Raw genomic sequence first — 21759 nt, 5'->3', positions numbered from 1 at the left:
CCCGGGAGAGGTTACCCTGTTGTTCAGTGACTGCCTGCTTCAATCACGCGGCCTGTGGAAGTTTCTACTAAATCCTGGTCCTCGTTTACTCAGCTCTCAGCTTAACCCATTCTTCTCCATTGTCGTCTGCTGCAGTTTTTCACAGTGCTACAAGTATTATCTTTGCAACCTGCAAGTATTCCTTTCAGTATTGTATCTTCATTTTTTGCATCATTCAAAGACAGCTCTACACAGTTCTTCAGTTCAGCCTTTAAGGATCGTAACAAGTCTTCACAGTTATTCATCTATGTCTACAATATCCAGTTAACACTTCTTACAGTTTGGCACAAATCATTGCTTTATATTGGACAATTCTTCATTAATCTTCAGGCACGTTTTATCTTATTCATATGAACATTTCTTCAATGTATCTGTAATACTGATCCTGCTTATCTTTATGCCATTCATTGCAATACGTCAGTTTATATATGGTGACTAATGATTGTCATTTAATTCCTTATTGGAACTGTTGTCTATTAATAAATACATGAAACGGAACTATCTTCGTCCTTCCTGTTTCCACCATACTCCAGCTCCTACACCTTCAGTTGGTCCAAGGTTAACGGATCCACAAATTCAGTCGGTCCTGACAGTAAGCACTGGCCCCATGGATCCATCAGGTGACCAAATCACAGGCGGCGGTGCTACGGCAAATATTCTTTCCCGTCTGGATAATCAGGAGTCCATACAGACACAAATAGTTCAATTCATGCAAACTATGACAGATCATCTGGATGCTCTTCATACAGCTATAATGACACCACCAGTTCAAGTTCCAACTCCAGTGGTCTCTGCTTTTGCAGTGGTTCCTCCAGTGACGGTGCCTATGTATCATCTGCAGTTACCTTTGCCAAGCAAGTTTGACGGGACTCCAAAACTTTGCAGAGGATTTCTGAATCAATGCGAGATTCAGTCTGAACTGTTGTCTGCTAGTTTTCCACCAGCCCGTTCTAAGATCGCATATATCATTGCCGTCCTGTCCGGTCAGGCTTTGGAGTGGGCGTTGCCACTGTGGGAGAGGGAGACTCTATTCTTTCTAATTATAATGAATTTGTATCATCCTTCTGGAAAATCTTCGATGAACCGGGAAGAACTACCTCAGCGTCTTTGGAGATTCTTCGTTTACGTCAACGCTCACGCCCCGTTAGTCAATATATTATTCAATTTCGCACTTTGTCTTCAAAATTAAACTGGAACGAAGAGGCCCTGGTCGTAGCATTCTGGAATGGACTCTCAGATAGAATCAAGGATGATTTAACCATTTGTGATGTGCCAACTAAGCTGGACAAATTAATTTCCATCTGCAATGAACTTGATCTACGTTACAGAGAGCGTTGCTAAGAGAAGTCCAAGGTTGAGCGATTTAACTTGCGTTTTTGACCCAGACCTTGACAAGATCCTGCTTTGTCTCAGTCTCTTGTGATGACAGAAGAGTCTATGCAGATCGGACGCTCTCGTCTTACGGAAGGGGAACGAGTTCGTCGTCGACAGGGTAACCTCTGCATGCACTGCGGGTCCTCTGAACATTTCATTAAGTTCTGCAAACTTCGGCCGGAAAACTCTTGCTCCTAGCTTATTTAAGAGAAGTTAAGCTAGGAGTTACCTTGGAATCAAGTTCCGGGAAGGAGCCAATTTTGCCTATTTATTTAGAAGTTCCGAGTTCTACAGTTAAAGTTTTAGCTCTCCTAGATTCCGGTGCAGCCGAGAACTTCATCACTTCAGCCTTTGTCATATGATCTTAAGTTCAAACCGTGCCTCTGGAAGTAGCAGTTTCTGTTACTGCAGTGGATGGAAGTCGAATTCCAGAAGGCATAATTACTCATCGAACCGTATGTCTCAAGATGAAAGTTAGTGTGCTCCATTACGAATATATTTCCTTCCTCGTGGTTCACAAAGCCTCTCATGATGTGGTACTTGGATTACCTTGGCTGCAGAAACATAATCCACGACTCAACTGGCAAACCATGGAAATTATTTCATGGGGTGAATCTTGTACCAGGGATTGTTTAGCTTCAGATAAACCCCTCCAGTCAGTCGGTCTTCCTGAGTTACCATCAGTCTATCAATCTTTTGTGGATGTCTTCAGTAAACAAGCGGCTGACTTCTTACCCCCTCATCGCGAATGGGACTGCCCAATCGATTTGATGCCGGGCAAAACACCTCCTAGCGGGCGAATTTATCCGCTGTCCATTCCGAAGACCCAAGCTATGTCTGATTATATAAAAGAGAATTTATCCAAAGGATTTATTAGACCGTCTTCTTCACCTGCAGGAGCCAGATTTTTCTTCGTTAAGAAGAAAGACGGTGGTTTACGACCATGCATAGATTATCGTGGACATAATGAGATCACTGTGAAGAACAGGTACCCACTGCTGTTAATTCCAGAATTATTTGACCGGGTAAAGGGAGCTACAGTTTTTACGAAACTACAGTAGATCTTCGTGGAGCCTACAATTAATTCGTATCCATGCAGGGGATGAATGGAAGGCTACCTTTAATACCTGGGAAGGGCATTACAAATACCTTGTAATGCCTTTTGGTCTTTGTAATGCTCCTGCAGTTTTCCAAAGCTATGTGAACAAACTTTTTCGAGATCTTCTCTACAAGTGTGTAGTAGTGTACTTGGATGATATCTTAATATTCTCCAAGGTACTGACCCATCTGAGGAAAAATCGACTATATTGTAAGTTGGAGAAGTGTACATGTGAAGTATCTTCTATACCATTCCTTGGTTATATCATTTCCGGATCGGAGCTACATATGGATCCTGTTAAGGTACAAGCCACCCGAGACTGGTCCACTCCTACGACTCTTAAGGGGATTCAGCAATTCCTTTGCCATTTTTTATAGGAACTTCATTAAGAATTACTCTACATTGGTTGCTCCCATCACAGCCCTGACACGCAAGGGAGCAAATCCTACGAACTGGTCTTCTGAAGCAATCAAAGCCTTCTCCGATTTGAAGCAAGCTTTTGTGTCAGCTCCCATTCTCCGACAGCCGGATTTGAACCGTCCCTTTCTAGTGGAGGTGGACGCATCGACGGAAGCAGTGGGAGCTGTGTTATCACAAGTCTTTGAAGATAAAAAAGTCCATCCCTGCGGATATTTGTCCCATAAGTTTCTACCGGCTGAACGTAATTATGCTATTGGGAGCAGGAATTACTTGCTATCAAATTGGCCTTTGAGGGGGGGCGTGGCTTGACACAGCATGGTGTAGGCAGCTTCCTGCCAGAGCTCCTGATAATATCCTGATCTATCTCCTGTTTCCCTGGTGTTCTGTGGCTGAAAATTTCTGCAAGAGTGCAGTACCCCCCTCTGCTCCTGCAGTGTGAATTTGGGGATCCTCTGTGCCAAGAGTCCTAACTTACTGGCTGGTGAAGTCTGTGACTGGATCCTGAGGAAGACTCTGCTCTCAGTGTGGCTGTTTCTCCTGCTGCAGCTCTGCCCTCACTCAGCTGCTGGGGCCAGTGTGCTCAGGGCTGGTGAGCTTGTATTATACACAGCACACATTCCACTGCTTGTCCCCTGAGCACATAGTATTACAGAGACAACACTCCCTGTGAATTTGGGACAGAGCTTTAACTATAACCATAGTGCAGGGAAGAGCACTGTATGCCTGGCTCCCTCTCACCTCTAGAACACATGTGCTGGACTCACACCCCTGCGTTATTTGGATAAGCTGAGCTCCTGTGTGTATAACTCTGCTCCCTTTCTACCAGTGGATCTTCCTCTTGCTCCTACAGTATACTGCTTCTTCCACCTGCAGCCATGTTTAATCCTGTTCATATTTCTGGACAATCGGTCTCAATCATCCTGAAGGCTATCGCGGAATCTGAGCAAAGGGTTCTTAATATGTTTGGAGAAGAGACTGTTGCAGTAACTGGTTCTCCTGTGGGGTCCACCTGCCCGCCATTGCTGCTACCCTCGGAACCTTTGGGGGAGCTTGTATCTGTGGTGCCTGCCACTCCGCTACAGTCGATGCTTAATGCTGGAGGTTCCTCCGACGAACGCATTGTGAACAAAATGGGGGAGTTGCGGATTCTTCCTGCGCATATTCACCGTTATTTGCAGTGGGTGATGGCGCGTGGGATGTCGGTGACTGCCTCCGTCTCATCGTTGGTGACTGTATGGACCTCCATTGCAATTTTCTTTGAGGCTCCGCAGTGTGACCTCCTTGATAATGGGGGAGAACGGTATTGTATCATTTCGCCGTTAATTGTGATGTTTGGGAGAGGGATGGTTCTCCATTCTACATTTACCATGGAACTGTGGCCTATCCTCTTATCTATCTGGCTAATGCTGTGCAGGATGGTTGCTGGCTCCACTACCTTCCTGACTACTGCTCGTGTACCGCTAAATGACTTGATTCCAGAGTGGGCTTATCCTCCGGACTGATTTTCTTTCTTTCCAAGTCTGTATAATACCTCACTGGTTACCGGGTCCTTGGCTGTGTTCCATTTTATTGTTGATACTTTCTTAAATACTATGTTCTATTCTTTTTTTTGTATGTCTTGCCATTGATATAATTTCGTTATTTGATGGTTCTAAGATATGTTTTATTTGACCATCGCTTATTTAAGGGTTACATATCCATATATACTGTTGTATCTGTAGGGTGCTACCAGCACTATTCCTTATATTTCCAGGTCGCTTATCATATCTCAATATTTGCATATTAATTTTGTATTTGTATTTCTCATATGAGGGAGATCTACTCTATTTACTGTTTGGCCATATTTCTTCTTTTTTTTATTTGCCCCAGTCAATTATTTTTTCATTTATCCTGGTATTAGGGAAGGGAGGGAGGGGGGTGTTAGACAGTTAGGTCATGTAGTTTAATGGGGGGTGGGGGGGTTTGGGGATCCAGGTATACCTAGGTTGGGGATAGGCTATACAGGGTGGGGGGTTTTGAGGTGGTTTGTTTTGGGGTTTTTGTTTTTTTTTTCTGTTTTGTAGGGATTTTTGTTTTATCTCTATGAGCAGCAGAGGTCTTAGGATTTTAATTATTTCTTATCTTTTTTTTCCCTGTATACTAAGGCAGGTGTTTTATCTATAGTTTGCAGTGCCAATACTTTTGTATTTTTCTACGCCTCATGGGTCGGTCTTTTTTTATTTTATTTTATCATTTTATCCTCAATGTGTGAGCTCACATGGCGCCTGTGGGCTCTTACTCTTTCTGCTTATTGCTATAATGTGGGGCGTATTGTATATCCTGTACTATTAGACGTGTACTGCAGTTGTATTCTGTGTCTCCTGTCTGACCGTACTTCTGCTTGCATCCTGCATACTTTACTATACCTGCCGGTATTGTTTGTTTTATATGTATACTTTTTTTTTTTTCATATTATTCTTTTTGGGATGTTCATTTAAAACTTTCAATAAAAAATATGCAATTTAAAATTGGCCTTTGAGGAGTGGAGATACCTTCTAGAGGGAGCATGACATCCCATCACAGTATATACTGACCATAAGAATCTTCTTTATCTGCAGTCGGCTCAGTGTTTGAATCCACGACAATCTCGTGGGCCCTTTTCTTCACCCAGTTTAATTTCAAACTCATCTATCATCCAGGGTCTCAAAACAAAAAAGCGGATGCCCTTTCTAGGTCCTTCAATTCTTCTGAATCAAATTATGCTACCACAAATCAAGCCACTGTAAGTCCTACGTCCTTTTTAACGACTCAAACTTCTCCGGTCCCAGTCCCTCCGCCTGGCAAAACTTTTGTCGCCTCAAATCTTCGAAAACTTGGGATCACTCTACGTCTTTTATGGGTCATCCTGGGGTCCTAAAAACTCTTACATTTATTCAACAGTCCTACTGGTTGCCACGTCTTAAAGCCGACGTTTAGGAGTACATAGCAGCATGCCCTAAATGCGCCCAACATATGAATCCAAAGGGTTCTCCTCCAGGTCTGTTACATCCATTATCTATACCCAAACGACCTTAGACTCATATCTCAATGGATTTAGTGACCGTGTTACCTCCATCAAAAGAGCGGAATACCATTTGGGTGGTAGTGGATCGATTTTCAAAAATAGCACATTTTTATTCCATTAACAGGATTACCATCAGGTCCTTCACTAGCCAGATTATTCATTTCTGAGATCTTTAAGTTGCATGGCCTCACGTTTCTGATCGTGGAACACAGTTTATAGCCACGTTTTGGAGGTCACTTTGTTCTTCATTAAACATTAAGTTGAATTTCTCTTCTGCATATCATCCCCAGACAGATGGACAAACTGAAAGAGTAAATCAAGATCTTGAAACTTTCCTCCGGTTATACATATCTTCCTCACAGGATAATTGGATAGACTACCTTCCATTGGCAGAATTTGCTCATAATAATCTTTTTCATTCATCTTCAGAGTCTACACCGTTTTATACTAACTTCGGTTATTATCCTCGTGTGCCATCCTTTGCCAGCTCAGGAGGTCCCAGCGGCAGATCAAGCGATTCAACGTTTGTCTAAAATCTAGCGTTGTGTGCGCAAATCGTTGATTAAATCTTCTGCTCTTTATAAATATTTTGCAGATAGAAAATGTAAGGCTGTACCTAACTACAAGGTTGGAGACCAAATTTGTATTGCTACTCGCAATCTCAAGTTCAGAGTTCCTTCTAAGAAGTTTACTCCCAAGTTTATTGGCCCATTTCCCAAAGAAAAGGTACTCAATACTGTAGAATACAGTCAAGTTGCCACCTTCTTTTCAAATTCCTAACGCCTTTTATACATCTCTGCTGAAACCTTTGATCCTCAATAAGTTTCCTGCTGCCCTGCCCAAACCTCCTAAAATTCACTCTTTGCAGGATGAAGAATTTGAGGTTAAGGAGATTGTGGACTCACATCATCGATATGGATGTCTACCGTTTCTTGTTGATTGGAAAGGTTATGGTCCGGAGGAGAGGTCCTGGGTTTTTGCCGAAGATGTTCATGCTCCAAGGCTGGTTCACAAATTCTACTCCAAGAATCCTGACCAAGTTCAAAGGTGTCCGGAGTCCACCCTTAAAGAGGGAGATAGTCCGTTGCCGGCGCGGTTGCTCGCAGTGCTGTGCGGCTGTGTGGGTACGCGGCGTGGTCGGTGGCAGAGGTAATACAGGTTCTGGGAGCCGTGAGTGCGGGGGACGAATGGCCAGAAGCACTTCTGTGTGTCTGCAGTACAAGAGGTGGCCATGTTGGAGACCAAATGCAGCACCTGTGGGTAAGTGTTAGCCACTCCCGTGCTTGTGCTGCCTATAAGTAGGCTGAGATTATTTCACTCTAGGCCAGTGCTTTGTTGTAGCTACTCTGTACCCTAGCTCTGTGCTCTCTCTGTGGATTTCTCTGTGATTCCAGTGGTCCTGATATTGCCTCCACTCCCAGAGGTCTGCCTGCAGCCTTCACCACAAGAGATCTACCAGCTGCCTGCTGTGCTGTCAGTCAATCGCTCTCCAAGTGGCAACAAGTGGATTTCCGGAGTCCCGTGAGAGGTTACCCTGTTGTTCAGTGACTGCCTGCTTCAAATCACACAGCCTGAGGAAGTTTCTACTAAATCCTGGTCCTCGTTTACTCAGCTCTCAGCTTAACCCATTCTTGTCCATTGTCATCTCCTGCAGCTTTTCACAGTGCTACAAGTATTATCTTTGCAACCTGCAAGTATTCCTTTCAGTATTGTATCTTCATTTTTTGCATCATTCAAAGACAGCTCTACACAGTTCTTCAGTTCAGCCTTTAAGCATCGGTAACAAGTCTTCACAGTTATTCATCTATGTCTACAATATCCAGTTAACACTTCTTACAGTTTGGCACAAATCATTGCTTTATATTGGACAATTCTTCATTAATCTTCAGGCACGTTTTATCTTATTCATATGAACATTTCTTCAATGCATCTTCAATACAGATCCTGCTTATCTTTATGCCATTCATTGCAATACGTCAGTTTATATATGGTGACTAATGATTGTAATTTAACTCCTCATTGGAACTGTTGTCTATTAATAAATATATGAAACGGAACTATCTTTGTCCCTCCTGTTTCCACCATACTCCAGCACCTACACCTTCGGTTGGTCCAAGGTTAAAGGATCCACATATTCAGTCGGTGCTGACATAAAGTTTTATTTTATTTCTCTAATCAGAGCTTTTGTACGTTTTCTGAATAGTATTTTTGGTCTATTTACCAAATAATTTGCTAATAAATAAAAACTGCTAAACATTACAAATTGGACCCACCTAATCCCGGGTGACCCTGCTCGTTACAGTATTTATAAATGCAAACATGCAGCAGTGTAAGGGTTTCTGTCCAGAATGCTTTAGGATGATATAGATTATTCTCTTTTATAGAAAACAAGAAAGGAAACCAAATTCTATCTATAAAGAGATACGAGATAGTTTTTTACATACAATAAGGTGTTTCCTAATGGAATGGCGACATGGCCATGGCTCATTAGAGGCATGGCCTGGAGAGTTTGGAGGCTTGAACAAGTCTGTCCCAATATTTGTATAGGAATATTGGTAGGGAATGTGCATTACTAGCCTGTGTGAGATGCACATCAGCAAAATCTGCACATATTGGGCCTGATGTGCGGATGACTGCGGCAGCCGGAAACGTGCAGATTTATAACCTAATGCTACAGCGACTGTTTTGTAGGTACATCTGTGTAAGGCTACACGGTCACCGGTAGGTACATCTGTGTAAGGCTACATGGTCACCAGTAGGTACATCTGTGTAAGGCTACATGGTCACCGGTAGGTACATCTGTGTAAGGCTACATGGTCACCGGTAGGTACATCTGTGTAAGGCTACACGGTCACCGGTAGGTACATCTGTGTAACGCTACATGGTCACTGGTAGGTACATCTGTGTAAGGCTACATGGTCACCGGTAAGTACATCTGTGTAAGGCTACATGGTCACCGGTAAGTACATCTGTGTAAGGCTACATGGTCACCGGTAGGTACATCTGTGTAAGGCTACACGGTCACCGGTAGGCACATCTGTGTAAGGCTACATGGTCACCGGCAGGTACATCTGTGTAAGGCTACATGGTCACTGGTAGGTACATCTGTGTAAGGCTACATGGTCACCGGTAGGTACATCTGTGTAAGGCTACATGGTAACATGTCCACTCTCTTTCAGATTGCCTCTCGTTATGATATCATCGTTCTACTGGAGGTCTTTGATGCAAAGGAGAAAGCAGCAAAATTGCTTGTGGAGAAGCTAAATAAGTGAGTGCTACGGGTGGGCCAGTATTAATGTATGGGGCTGTCTATGGGGGTCTGGGCGTTAGAGGTTCCTGTGATTGGAGACTTATGGCATACTAAAATAAAGCATGTATGCCGAATGTGGTATAATAGGTCCACAAGAATCAGGGAAACATGGTCGCGTTGTCAGGTTGTTCTCTGGGTCCAGCGTACAGCAGAGATGGTACATCAGCACCAAATATATAACCAGTAAGCAGCTTTTAGACTCTGATTAGTCCATCACCTGTGGCCGGTATAAGGACAGACAATATTGTGTATACAGAAATTCTGTTTACTGATCCCATATTTTAAATAGCGGTTTATAGAACATCTTATTTTAGATACTGATATTTATGTGAGTACTCTATGTGTTATATGTTGTGTGAATTGCTTTTTTATTAATTTAATGTGGTACTATTATTTAGACATACACGTATCCTGGTTGCATCCTTCTGCCATACCAATACCTTTATTGTCACATTATAAGCACGGCACCCATATTGTTAAAAGGCATTATAGTGAGTGTCCAGAAACTCATTATCAGGGTGCTGCAGCTGGTTTTATTATATGTTGAATATGATATTTAATTTTATTAGATTTTTGACTAAAATGGAACAAAAATACTATATACAGATTAATGATTATTAAACTGTATCTAGCATGATGCAAATTACAACTCTCATTAATTAGAATGTAATTGAAGAACATAGCAACAAATTTTGTGACATGCAGTACCTTTCACAGACAGTAGGTGGAGCTATGGTCCTTTAATTGAAGCACAGTCTAAATGCTGATTGAAACATATTGAGGGGGCAACCATGCAGATCAAACATTGCTATGAAAAATTATTTTATTCTTTACAAAGTATTGCTCATTTGGACAATATATTAACATATATATAAAATTATAAATATAATTAGCCTTCAACTAGCGAATACAGTTGAAAATATAATCCAAATATGTACAATAGATTAAGTATCTTTACAGAGGGGGAGATTTATCAAAGCTTGGAGAGAGTGGAAAGGATCTCACATGAGTGTATTCAGTGGCTGGCCAAACCGTTCCTGACAATGGCAATCCGACTTTTTTTAAACTCGGATTGACATTGTCGGAAACGGAGCTAAAACCTGTTGGGTTTGGCCGGGCTTCCGACAATATACGGGGATCGGCAACTTAAGCCGCCGATCCGTGTGCATTCCGACAAGTCGGATTTCCCGCCTTGTCGGAAAAAAAGGGGTCAGATTGAATTGGTCGGAACCCCTTCTGACCTAAACTTGACGGAAACTGACGTCTTTTCGACAAGACGGCAGTTTCCGACAATAATTGAATACACCCCATAGTCTCCTTTAAAAAACAGATTCTCTCTGAAATTAAACAATGGATCTGATTCTGTGCAGAATGTAATGTGAAAGAAATGCAAACAGAATGCTAATGTGACCATACTCAAATTCTAATGCGTACGCACTGCTGTCTCTGTCTCAAAAACAAAAAAATTTTTTGGCTCATCAGGGGGGTTTCCAGGTACTTGGAACCCCCCCCCCCCCCCCCCCCCCACGTGCTCCACTGACTTACTCAAAACCACTACCCTCCCAGAAGCTTCTTGATTTGGACACATTTCAAAACAGCATTATTACATTTCAGCAAACAGAAAGCAATTCGCTAGTCAGTAATTATTATTTTTTAAATTGTCAACAAAAAATATTTTGGAGGATTTTCAAAATCCCAATCATGAGGAAAATGGCGTTCCTACATTAGTGTTCAGATATCGCCCTGTCTGTTGGTTTCTTATTTTATAGGTAAATGTTAATCCTCTGCTTTGAAGGCACATAAGATTAATGTCCACTATTGGTTTCGTTATTCAGCACATGTGAAGATGGTGCGTCTTATAAGTACGTCATAAGCAAACCCTTGGGAAGGAAGGAATATAAGGAACAATACCTCTTTGTCTACCGGTAAGTGCTGCGGCAGAGAGCACACAGATCAGCTCGCCGGGTGGTTAACCCCACTGCAAGTTGGACCTGGGAGCGCAATACTCTAGTGGGGTCATCTAGTAATATCATCAGCTTCCTTTATTCATTGGGTCCGTGACTGTTAAAGCGCAACGGAATTTGCTGCACTATGGGGGTCATTCCGAGTTGATCGCTCGCTAGCTAGTTTTAGCAGCCGTGCAAACGCTATGCCGCCACCCACTGGGGAGTGTATTTTAGCTTAGCAGAAGTGCGAACGCTTGTGCAGCCGAGCTCTGCAAAAACAGTTTGTGCAGTTTCAGAGTAGCTCTGAACCTACTCAGCGCTTGCGATCACTTCAGCCTATTCAAGTCCGGATTTGACGTCATACACCCGCCCAGTGAACGCCCAGCTACGCCTGCATTTTTGCAAACACTCCTTGAAAACGGTCAGTTGACACCCAGAAAAGCCCCCTACCTGTCAATCTTCTTGCGGCCGTCAGTGCGAAGGAAAACTTAGCTAGAACCTGTGCACAACCACAAAGAGGTTTGTACCCGTATGTTGCGCGTGCGCATTGCGGGGCATACGCATGCGCATAAATGCTGTTTTTTTCACCTGATCACTGCACTGCGAAAATCGGCAGCGTGCGATCAACTCGGGATGACCCCCTATATAAGAAACTGGTAATAAATAAATAAATAAATAAATAAATAAATAATAATTCTCTACCAGTGCAAAATATCATTTCGAGAGAATACATGTATGTGACCCAGATTATTTACAAGTGCAATATAATTATTTTTTTATATTCAACACTATTAAATATTGTATATTTGTATCGTGTATAAAATCTGTATTTTACTTTTTATTGATGTGTCTTGACCATCACTTATCCTGCCATACCGGTGTTTAATATTTTTTCATATAGGTAATTTGTATTGATTAGCGCAGTTTTACTTGTTTGTGTTAACCAATCAGATTCAAGCTACTATTTTACAGACTGTACGACGCAGACTTACTGGCCTCTGATAACGGAGTGGTGACGGCCAGTCTGAGTATCCTCAGGTTACCAGTCATGCAGATGACTCGATCTTAGGCATCTTAGGACACAGCACTTGGATCTGCAATGTCGGCAGTCGTTTTTCTACAGGCGCCTGATACCACTTTAGCATACTTGCACATCACTGAACTGTGTCTATGGGCCAAATTCAGACCTGATTACTGTTGTGCAAAATATACGTTATGGTAAGAACTTACCGTAGATAACGGTATTTCTCCTAAGTCCACAGGATCCACAATGGGATAAGATGAAGCAACAGCGGATTTGCACCAATCGGTCAAAGTTTTTCCAGCCTCCCAGGATGCAGCGGGCCCGTCCATATATCCCCGCCTCCTTGCTCAGGCAAATCAGTTGTATTCCAAAGCTCAAGGCATGAGCATCATAGATAGCCCTAATCAGGTGATAAGAACACACATGCACACCCTCCCGCACAAGAAGGAAGAGGTTAGTGAGTAAAAGGATCCTCAAATCAGGTGCGTCAGGGTGGGATCCCTGTGGATCCTGTGGACTTAGGAGAAATACCGTTATCAGCGGTAAGTTCTTACCATAATGTATATTTCTCCGGCAGGGTCCACAGGTTATCCACAGGATAACAATGGAATTTCCCAAAGCAATTTAGTGGTGAGGACGCTCTTGATTGGACAGGAGAATCCTTCGCCCGAATTCAAAGTCATGAGAGGCAAAGGTATGCAAGGCATAATGTCTAATGAATGTGTTAATGGAAGACCATGTGGCTGCCTTACATATCTGTTCTGCTGAAGCACCACATTGTGCTGCCCAAGATAGACCTGCCTTATGAGTAGAGTGAGCAGAGACATTAGCCGAAACCGGAAGATCAGCCTGAGAGTATGCTTCTGAAATCGTCATTCAAAGCCATCTTGCCAGCGTCTGTTCAGTAGCAGGCCATCCTCTCTTGTGAAATCTGTAGAGAATGAAGAGAGAATCTGTCTTTCTAATGGCACTGGTACGATCCACGTAGATCCTTAATGCCCGGAACACGTCCAGCGATGCATCTCCCGCAGAAAGGCCCTGTACCTGGAAAGCCGGGACTACAATTTCTCCATTAAGGTGGAATTTAGACACCACCTTCGGAAGATACCCAGATCTAGTTCTGAGAACTGCTTTATCTGGATAAAAATCAGAAATGGGAAATGACATAATAATGCCCCTAAATGTGATACTCTTCTAGCTGACGCCATAACCAGTAGAAAGAGAACTTTAGCTATCAACCACTTAAGATCCACTTTTTAAGTGGTTCAAACGGGGCAACTTGAAGGGCTTTCAGGACTAGACTTAAGTCCCAAGGCACTATAGGGGGAACAAAAGGAGGTTGAATGCGCAGCATTCCCTGGAAAAAAATACGCACATCCTGTAAATTGGCAATTTTCTTTTGGAACCATACAGTCAATGCTGATCTCAAGGAAGCCACCTTCAAACCTTTATCCATTCCTGCCTGAAGGAATGCTAAGACCCTAGAAACTCTGAGAGATTTAGGGTCCATTTTCCATTCACTGCACCAATTTGGCTAGGTTTGCCATATTCGGTGATAACTGCGAGCTGAGGAAGGTTTCCTTGCTCTGAGCATAGTTTGAATTACCTGTTGTGAGAATCCTCTTGACTTCAGGATAGAGGTTTCAAGAGCCACATCGTCAAAGACAGTTGATCCAGATGTCTGTGATAACAAGGACCCTGCATCAGTAGATCTGGACGTTGATGGAGCAGAAGTGGAACATCCAGAGACATCCTCTGCAGATCTGTGTACCAATGTCTTCTGGGCTAAGCCGGAGCTATTAGTATCATGGCACCTTTTCCTTGCTTTATCTTTCTCACCACCCTGGGTAATAGGGTGATTGGAGGAAACACATAAGCCAGATGAAAATCTCATCTCACCAACAGGGCATCTACAAAGATCGCTCTGGGATCCTTTGTTCTTGACCCGTATGTGCGCACTTTGTTTTTCAGACGGGACGCCATGAGATCTATCTCTGGCAACCCCCACTTGTCTACTAGAGTCTGGAAGACCTCCGGGTGTAGAGTCCATTCGCTTGCCTGAATGGCGTGTTGACTGAGAAAGTCCTCTTCCCAGTTTAGGACTCCTGACACGAACACTGCGGACAGGGCTGGATGATGAAGTTCTGCCCACTTTAGTATGTGACTTAACTCCTTTATCGCTTTTCGGCTGCGAGTTCCTCCTTGATGGTTGAGGTACGCTACTGCCGCCGCATTGTCTGAGCGGATTTGGACTGGTTTTCCCCAAAGAATGTCCTTTGCCTGAATCAGTGCCCTGTATATGGCCCAAAGTTCCAATATGTTTATTGGCAGGCAACTTTCTTCCTTGGTCCATTGCCCCTGAAAACACAACCTTCCTAACACTGCTCCCCAGCCCTGGAGACTGGCGTCTGTCGTCAGAATTTTCCAATCTGATATCCAAAAGGGTCTCCCCTTGTCCAGATGGGATGTCTGTAGCCACCAGGCTAATGACCTTCTTACTTCTATCGTAAGAAACATAGTCTGTGTTTTTATCGTCTGATGCAACCCATTCCATTTGGCAAGAATCAGACGCTGCAGAGTCCTCGAGTGGAATTGTGAATACTCCGCCATGTCGAATGTTGACACCATCAAACCCATCACGCGCATTGCTGCATGAATGGATACCTTTTGACTGTGTAACAAGTCCTGAATCCTTGACTGGACCTTGGATATCTTGTTCAGAGGTAAAATTACTCTCTGAAGCCTTTAATCCAGTACAGACCCCAAGTGAGTCATCCATTGTGACCGAACCAGAGACGATTTTGCCCAATTTATGAGCCACCCGTGGTTCTGCAGACACGTTATTGTCTGTTGCAGATGACATAAGAGCAATTCCTGCGTCTGTGCCAGGATTAAAAGATCGTCGAGGTATGGAAATATTCTTATCCCCTGCTGGCGGAGATAAGCTGCCATTACCACCATAATCTTGGTAAATGCTCTGGGAGCGGTGGCTAACCCAAAAGGTAGAGCCTGAAACTGAAAATGCTGTTGGAGGATAGCGAACCTGAGATAGCACTGATGGGACAGTGCTATAGGAACATGTAGGTAAGCACCCTGTATATCCAGGGATACCATATAATCCCCTGGCTCCATGGCCAAAATTATGGAACGTAACGTCTCCATGTGAAACCGAGGTACCCAAATGTATTTGTTCAGCACTTTGAGATTGAGAATGGGCCGAAATGACCCATTTGGCTTTTGAACTAAAAACAGGTTGGAGTAAAAACCCGGTCCTCGTTGTGCAGGAGGAACTGGAGTGACTATTCCTGACTGAAGCAATTTCTGAACTGCTTCTAACAAAGTCCTGGCCTTCGTCTCTACCCGAGACGGGCTGGTACAAAAAAACCTTCAAGGAGGGTGCTTCTTGAAGGCAACAGCATAACCTAGAGATACCGCTTACTGCACCCAGGCATCTGTTGTAGACTGCTGCCAGATCTGTGCAAACTGAAGAAGTCGGCCCCCCCACCCTGGGGTCCCACAGGTGGAGGCCCGCACCATCAGGCTGATGGCTTATTATCTGTTTTCCCAACCGGTCCTCTGGTAGCCCAATGCTTTTTAGTCTTACCAGACTTGTTGTATTGGGGCTGCTTGCCATCACTTTTTCCTTTAGCTTTTCCTTGAGACCGAAAGGGCCGAAAAGTCGGACCTTTATGTTTGAAATTGTATGTGGAACGAAACTTGACCTTCTTGGAGTCTGCTTCTGACTCCAAAATATCTGTCAATTCTTTACCAAAAAGAATATCTCCAGAAAAGGGCAAAGATTCCAAAACCATCTTAGATTCTGAATCAGCTTTCCACGTACGTAACCAAACTGCTCTGCGAGCAGCTATTGTTGAAGCTAATGCCCTGGAGGCAATAGTACCCATATCCAATTCTGCTTCTTCCAGGAACATTGCAGCCTGTTTTATATGAGCTATATGGGATTTTTGCGCTCTAGAAGTTATAGAAAAATCCCCCTCCAATGCATCAGACCAGGCAGCCACTGCCTTTGCCATCCAAGCTGAAGCCATGGCTGGCCTTATGACTGCCCCAGACAAGGAAAAAATGGTTTTTAGAAAACCATCCACTCTCCTATCCGTGAATTAATTTAATGATGTTGAAGGCAAAGGTAATGTAGATTTTCGCACTAATCGAATTACATGCGTATCTACTTTAGGAGCCACCTCCCTTTTTAAACAATCCCTAGCTGGAAGAGGATAATTGGAATCCCATTTTTTAGGAAATCTATTGGGTGTAGCCCAAGCCTCTTCCATGATTTCCGTCAGCTGATATGACCCTGGAAACTTGGTTTTAACTGTTTTGGGATGTTTAAACACAGGTGCCTTGGTTTTTAACACAGGCTCTGCTGAATCCTCTAAGGATAGAATGGCTTTTATTGCTTTAATTAACTCAGCTATATCCACTGAGCCAAGACTTTCCTCCTCCTCTTCGTATGCCAAAGTAGAATTTATTGAGCTTTCATCTTCCGATTAATCCTCATCTGAATCATGTGTAGCCTGTGAGGGTGAAGATTTACTTACCACCGGCTTATCAGCTTGTTTCTTTTGAGAAGCTGCTGCTGGAAGTGATACACCATAGGTGGGGAGCTGCATGTAAGGGTTAAAAGTGTAACCTATCCCTGGTACAGGAGTTGGAGGAATTATCCATTCAGCTATACTGGATAAAGTCTGTGCAAACATAGCCCAAGGTGGATCCATCTGAATCTGCCTTGTATTTTTCATTAACCCCTGGTGAAAGCTAAAACAATTTGCACATAAACCATCCTGAACCAGATCCTGAGAGGATAACACAGCTTTGCAAGACAAACATGATATGAGTGTTGGTGTTGCTGTGAGTGTACCTTCCTCACCTTTGCCGCTCTTAGACATGATAAATAATCAACACTTCCACAGTGTACTACACAATTTGTGACTGTAATCACTTTAAATTTATTAAAGTGATATACAATCCGACCCTACCCATGCACCAGTATTGAGGATCAAAATAAACAAACTGACAGAAATATAGTAAAGTCAGCAATCACACTAGCAGTCAGTCACATGTTATACATTAGTATAATAAGCAATATGAGCACATCATCAACTACAACTACATTTTACGTATGTAGGAGAACATATTACTTCATCATGTTTAAACAGATCTAACGTATTCAGACACAATGCGAAAGAAACAACAGTAAATGTATACAGACTCATATGCAATAGGTACTTATCTAACTATTCATACTCAAAGGGTAGATAGAGACTTAGTGCTGTATAACCTGTACTCAGTAGAGTGGGATACAGGGAGACTCACCTCGCTTCTAGGACCGATCAATACGTTAGTGAACGCTGAGTGGATCCAGACGCTACTAGTGTACACTGCCGCTCCATGAACCTATAGTGAACACAGACGCTCAGTGAACACGGACGCACCAATCACACAGCCGCCTATGCTGCGACTGGGTACCCTTCGTTTACAGCGTCTGAGACGGCAGCGGGAAACAGTTCATGGCGGGAGACTCGGAGGAAACTGGTCATGAATCGGGGGGAGGGGTGACCAGGAGAGCGTCTGACTCCCCACTGCTGACATCAACCCTAGGGATCGTAGCCTCATACTATTCCTGGAGCCTCTGATCCCTAAGACCTAGCGCTGGTGCACCCGAGGAGGCAGCCGTGTCAGTGACTGTTTGGTGGTCTCCTCCCAAAACAGTGCGGCTGTGTTTCCGTATTCCCCCTCTAAGCGGAACCGATACCTTACCTTCTCCCCGTGCTCCGGCCACAGTCTGGTAACGTCTGCTGGACCTGCTAGTATATCCGACACAGACGCCTGCCGAAACAGCACTGTACTCGTGGGTAAGCGTTGTCACGACCCAGCGGAGAGTTGTTGGAGCGACTCTTTCTAAGGTACATATAAGACGCTGTTTAGAAAGATCACTCAGAAAAATAGTAAGACTATAGAAATAAAATAAGAAAGCTTATGGCTTCTAAAAACCAGCAGCCCTCTGACCATGGTCCGGCTCCTGCCGCACCAAACATAAAACTGATTTGCCTGAGCAAGGAGGTGGGGATATATGGATGGGCCCATTGCATGCTGGGAGGCCAGAAAAGCTTTGACCGATTGGTGCAAATCCGCTGTCGCTTCATCATATCCCAATGTTATCCTGTGGATAACCTGTGGACCCTGCCGGAGAAATTTACTACAACTCTGTTTTCTATCCTGCAACCAAGATCTTATCCATTCAACAATCTTTAGTATCCAATCCCAAGCTTTCGAGTTTATTTAGCAGTCTGCGATGTGGAACAGTGTCAAAAGCCTTACTAAAGTCTAGATAAGCTATATCCACTACTCCACCTTTATCCATCACTTTAATCATGCAGTCAAAAAAGTCAAAGCCAATAAGGTTTGTTTGACATGATCTCCGCCCAGTGAATACATGCTGTGTTGGATCCTGTAAATTGCTACATCAAATACACAAAATGCCAACACCGTTGACATTATAAGCAGAGTATATGGCCCTGCATACAGTTACATGGAGGAGTCCCACCATACAGTAAGAGGAGCAGTATGTTTGGCAGCTACAATTAGAGTGCTGGTGGTTTTAAGGAACATTGCTATTAACGTACACACAAGGATGGTGATGTCACAGCAGCTCTAATGACTGGAATCTTTCCTTTCTGACCTAAATCAGATCTTGGGGCCTAATTCAGGCCTGATCGCAGCAGCAACATTTTTCTCTAACCGGCAAAACCATGTGCAGTTCAGGTGGGGCAGATATAACATGTGCAGAGAGAGTTATATTTGGGTGGGGTGCGTTCCAGTATTTACCCTGCACAGAAACAAAATAACCCACCCAAATCTAAAGGGGAGTACACACAGAGAGATCCGTGCTTAAATTCTAAGCATCTGACTAGATTGCTTAGAAGTTAAGCATGGATCTCTCCGTGTGTATGTCCCAAAACTATAGTGATGCGAGGCTCCGTGTGGCGCTATCACTGGAACTAGATTGGCCTGCATGCAGGCACGATCTAGCAGGTTGCTCATTTCACCGCTGGGCAAAATGAGCTTCCCCCCCCTCGCTCAGCCCAGGAGAGATAGAGGTAGGAGAGAGATGTGTGCTGAGAGCACTGTGCTAGATCGCTCAGCACACATCTCTCCCCGTGTGTACGGGGCTTAACTCTCTCTGCACGTTATATCTGCCCCACCAGCAGTGCACATGGTTTTGCCCATAGAAGATTTTGCTGCTGCAATCAGGTCTGAATCAAGCCCATAGTTAGAATGCCGTTGTGTGTGTGGGGGACGGTGTCTTATTGTTTAACAGATCTGCAGCTGAATGTCAGGTTAACGCTGAATATTATATTTCTTTCTCTTCATGGTTCATATGTGAAGATGTCAGTTTTGTGGATTAGTGATGCTGTAGGAATTTGGCAAAACAAGGTTAAACCTAATTCAATTAGTCGCCAGGTTGCACCATGAATAAACATTAACTTATACCGGTATAACACAGCCTGTGTTGTGGTTCCAGAGCAGACTTGGTGGCAGTGATGGAACAGTACCAGTATGAAGACATGCAGCATGGAGACGAGGATTCATTCGCACGCGAACCATTTATCATCAGATTTGAATCAAAAAAGCTTGGTATGAAAAATCTATTTCCCCCACTAATTTCACTCAAATAGAGGTTATTTAAAGACGTGCATAGTAAATACTGTGAGGTGCCGGCGACCGTTTATGCATCATGTTAATAAGAGAATACCTTCCATTAGCAATGGCTTCCTATATCTATGTAACCTCTTACCGGGACCTCACACTTCCAGTATGATATACTGTATATTCCGTAACAGTCTAGGTATACTATAATTTCCAGAGCTCGCCAGCTGGCAGATGCAGAGGGAAGCTCCATAACCATATGACTTAAACTGTGATGTCCTGTGCAAATCCATAGAATCTCACTGTGTGCCGCCTATACCTGCCACAAGGCTACAATGGAACCATCCGTTATTTTTTTAAAGATGAGAATGCTGTTGAATCTGTCTCCTTACTTCCATTTTCACATAGAGGAGTAGATGCATAGTGAGTACTAGAGCCAGATTTCATAGCGTCTTATGTGAAATAGCTTTGCGCACGTTCAGATAAGGGCACACATGCAAATCCACCTTTGCAGGCCAGGGCTGTAGAGAGCCTGGCAGGGGCCAGGTACTTTTTGGGGGATGTGATTTAACAGCAAGAGGCGTGGCCATGACCCCTTAGAAAAAAATATAGAAAAAAGAACTACTTCAAGTGCTGGATAGGCGTAGTGAAGCCCTCAGCCAGGAGCAAATCTATCCCCCCACCCCTTCCCTACAGTGAGCACATGGAAGGGCAGGACCAATATAAGTAACCCTGCCCATCCCCGTATCCCTGCAAATTGTACCATTACACCATGAAGGGGCGTGGCCTAATGATCTGAGGTGCCCGTCCCTATCAGCAACCTGCAGCAGCTGCTGCATCAAAAGTGTAAATACATATGTAGGCTGTGTTACTGTGTTTGTGTTACACTGTATATAATATACTAGGTGATTCATCGCGCTCTACGGGCGCTCTTCACACTGTCGTAAGGGGCTACGCCCCCTTAACCCTTGCACTCCCTTGTGGCGTGCAATATTTTTATTATATGGAGTATTACCTCCAATCATAATTGGGTGAATGGGTAAATATTGCACAGACAAAGGGCTTGCAATAGTTAAGGGGTTGTAGCCCCCTTGCAACAGCATGAACAGCGCATGCAGGGCCTGATGAATCACTTAGTAGGTGCTGTGGTTGGGGAAGTGGCGGTGCAGGGGAGACGCGGATGGGGAAGGGGGTCCGGGGGTGCCGCGGCTGGGGGAGGGGCAGGTGCATGGGTGCCGCGGGTGGGGGAGGGGGTCCGGAGCTACTGCGGGTGGGGGAGGAGCGGTTGCCGGTGTGCCGCGGGTGGGGGAGGGGGGTAGTCGGGTTTGCTTTAAGTGGGGAAGGGGGTCCGGAGCCACGGCGGGTGGTGGAGGGGAGGGGTGTGGGGGTGCCGCGGATGGGGCCCAGAGGTACTCGCACAGCAGCCAAGCAGCCAGTCACTATTGTTAGCGCCAGTGTCCCAACGCGCAGCATTACAGGGAAGCATTACAGGGAAGAAGATGCACTCAATAAACTACTGCTCCCAGCAGCCCTTAGCGCCGGAATGCTTCGGCGCTAAAGGCTGCTGAGAGCTGTAGTTTATTTAGTGCGTCTACTTCCCTGTTATATGGCGCGTTGGGACACCGGCGCTAACAATAGTGACTGGCTGGCAGAACTGACTGACTCGCTGAATCAATGTAAAAGATGAGAGTGCTGTGCAGTGTCAGTGACACTACACACCCACTGCACTGCACAGCACTGTCACCTTTTACATTGATTCAGCGTCCAGACATTACCCTCCGCGATATCACCCACTCTATCCATTACATTAACCATCTCGGGGCTTCCAGGCCAGCA

The 21759-nt window shown here is 44.2% G+C and overlaps 1 protein-coding gene across 1 annotated transcript in view; it reads left to right on the top strand.

The window, feature by feature from the left end:
- Positions 1-21759, top strand: part of LOC134958428 (deoxyribonuclease-1-like) — an 84769-nt gene that overhangs the window by 44221 nt on the left and 18789 nt on the right. The window contains exons 3-5 of the mRNA XM_063941026.1: positions 9155-9243; positions 11121-11210; positions 19799-19911. Of these exons, the coding sequence (XP_063797096.1) occupies positions 9155-9243; positions 11121-11210; positions 19799-19911 (292 nt within the window). The remainder of the gene's footprint in view (positions 1-9154; positions 9244-11120; positions 11211-19798; positions 19912-21759) is intronic.

This window comes from Pseudophryne corroboree, chromosome 9, assembly GCF_028390025.1.
Source record: "Pseudophryne corroboree isolate aPseCor3 chromosome 9, aPseCor3.hap2, whole genome shotgun sequence".
Classification (NCBI taxonomy): Eukaryota; Metazoa; Chordata; class Amphibia; order Anura; family Myobatrachidae; genus Pseudophryne; species Pseudophryne corroboree.
This window is presented reverse-complemented; position numbering and strand designations above follow the sequence as displayed.